The sequence below is a fragment of the Pundamilia nyererei genome, unplaced genomic scaffold, assembly GCF_000239375.1.
Source record: "Pundamilia nyererei isolate P.nyererei 1_Seehausen unplaced genomic scaffold, PunNye1.0 scaffold00001, whole genome shotgun sequence".
NCBI classification, from domain to species: Eukaryota; Metazoa; Chordata; class Actinopteri; order Cichliformes; family Cichlidae; genus Pundamilia; species Pundamilia nyererei.
In genome coordinates, this window is record NW_005187402.1 from 12310554 (window position 1) to 12312433 (window position 1880).

At 40.5% G+C, this 1880-nt stretch overlaps 2 protein-coding genes across 2 annotated transcripts in view; both read left to right on the plus strand.

The window, feature by feature from the left end:
* LOC102200132 (protocadherin alpha-2-like) overlaps nt 1-139 on the plus strand; it is a 2949-nt gene extending 2810 nt beyond the window's left edge. Inside the window, exon 2 of the mRNA XM_013909890.1 lies at nt 130-139. Within this exon, the coding sequence (XP_013765344.1) occupies nt 130-139 (10 nt within the window). The remainder of the gene's footprint in view (nt 1-129) is intronic.
* A 179-nt stretch (nt 140-318) lies between these two features.
* LOC102200417 (protocadherin alpha-9-like) lies at nt 319-1875 on the plus strand (the record flags this gene model as incomplete). The annotated part of the gene is made up of 1 exon (XM_005719967.1): nt 319-1875. A coding segment is annotated over exon 1 (1557 nt), but the record flags the coding sequence as incomplete, so codon positions are not given.
* Between the last annotated feature and the right edge of the window lie 5 nt (nt 1876-1880).

A 1880-nucleotide genomic window follows, 5' to 3' on the forward strand; every position in this document is an offset into this window, starting at 1 on the left:
TTTAATATATTAAATTACAAAAGTTTCTATTTAGTCGAATCTGTTTTTCCCCATTTCCTACTAAATGTAAGCGCTGAATGATCCTGTGGGTGTCAGTGTTACTATAAGGAAGTGCGAAATTCCACTCAGCCCCTTCTAATGTGTGCGTTGTCACCTCGGCCACAAAGAATATCAACGTTTGGGGTTTCGCCTGTGTATTTTTCTTTTCACGAAAACGGATGTCTGGAGTAAAATCTCAGGAAAACTGGATGATTACTAAGTGGAAAAATACGCGTGGATTTTATTACATATGATTTTTCCAAAGGACAAAGAGGCAGAATGATAACTTGGCCGTATCCTCTGGTTTTCGCCGCGCTCTTCTGTTGTGTGCAGGTGATTTTAGCTCAGATTAAATATTCGACTCCAGAGGATGTTAAAGTGGGAGCTATTATTGGAAATGTTGCGAAGGATCTGGGGCTCGATGTCGGTACATTGATAAGCAGGCGTTTTCGTATTGTGTCTGGAGCCCAGGGTACGCTGTTTGAGGTAAACCCGAACAATGGGGCGTTGTATGTTCACGAAAATGTGGACAGGGAACAGCTGTGCGATAGAAATGTTGCCTGTTTATTAGATCTAAAAATTGTTGTTGAAAACCCCCTTGAAGTCCACTATGTTACTGTTGAAATAATAGATACTAACGACAATAGACCCAGTTTTGCTGAGAAAGAAAAGGTAATAGAAATAGCAGAGACCACACTGCCAGGAGCACGATTTCAGTTACCAGGCGCTCGTGACCGAGATGTTGGAGTAAATGCGGTGCAGATTTATAAACTCAGTCAAAACGATCATTTTCATCTTGAAATTCGAGACAGAGGAGAAGATAAAATCCCTTTCCTCGTACTGCAGAGAAACTTGGACAGAGAGCGGAAAACAAACCATAGCCTGATTTTAACCGCTATGGATGGGGGGACGCCGCCAAAATCCGCAAATCTGAGCCTTAATATAAAGGTTCTTGATAACAACGATAACAGACCAGTATTTTCTCAAGAGGTTTATTCCGTTACATTGCAAGAAAATGCCCCATTAGACAAGACTATAATCAAAGTCCAAGCAACAGATCTAGACGAGGGTATTAACGGGGACGTCGAGTATACTTTTGGGGGTGATATTACTTCCAGTGTGTTGCGACTATTTACTTTAGACAGACTCACGGGAGAAATTCGAGTTATCGGAGAAATTGATTATGAGACAGCCAATGTTTACAATTTAGATGTCCAAGCCTCAGACAAAGGTCAGCCGCCGATGACGACTGACTGTAGAATTATAATAAAGATTCAAGATGTCAATGACAATAAACCAGAAATAGAAGTGACTTCAATATCCAGCATAGTCCCCGAGGACTCAAAACAGGGTACCGTGGTCGCTCTCATTACTGTTACAGATGCTGATTCTGGTTTAAATAGCAAAGTCATATGTCATCTAACAGAAAATGTACCATTTGAATTAAAACCATCATTTAAAGAAAACATGTACTCGTTAGTAACAAAAGAATCACTAGATAGGGAAACTGTGTCACATTATGACATTTCAATAACAGCTACAGACTGTGGTGAGCCACCTCTTTCCACCTTTAAAAAGTTGAACATTCAGGTGTCAGATGTGAACGATAATTTTCCGGAGTTCTCACATAATCCACTAGAATTATACTTGACGGAAAATAACGCGGCTGGCGCGTCAATATTCTCTGTCAGTGCATTTGATAAAGACTGCAATGAAAATGCAGCAGTATCCTATCAAATACTCAGGGGGGGAGCTGGCCGCAATGTTATAGCATCCTTTGTGAATATACATCCCGAAAGCGGACAAATTACTGCGCTGAAAAGTTTTGATTTTGAAACAAT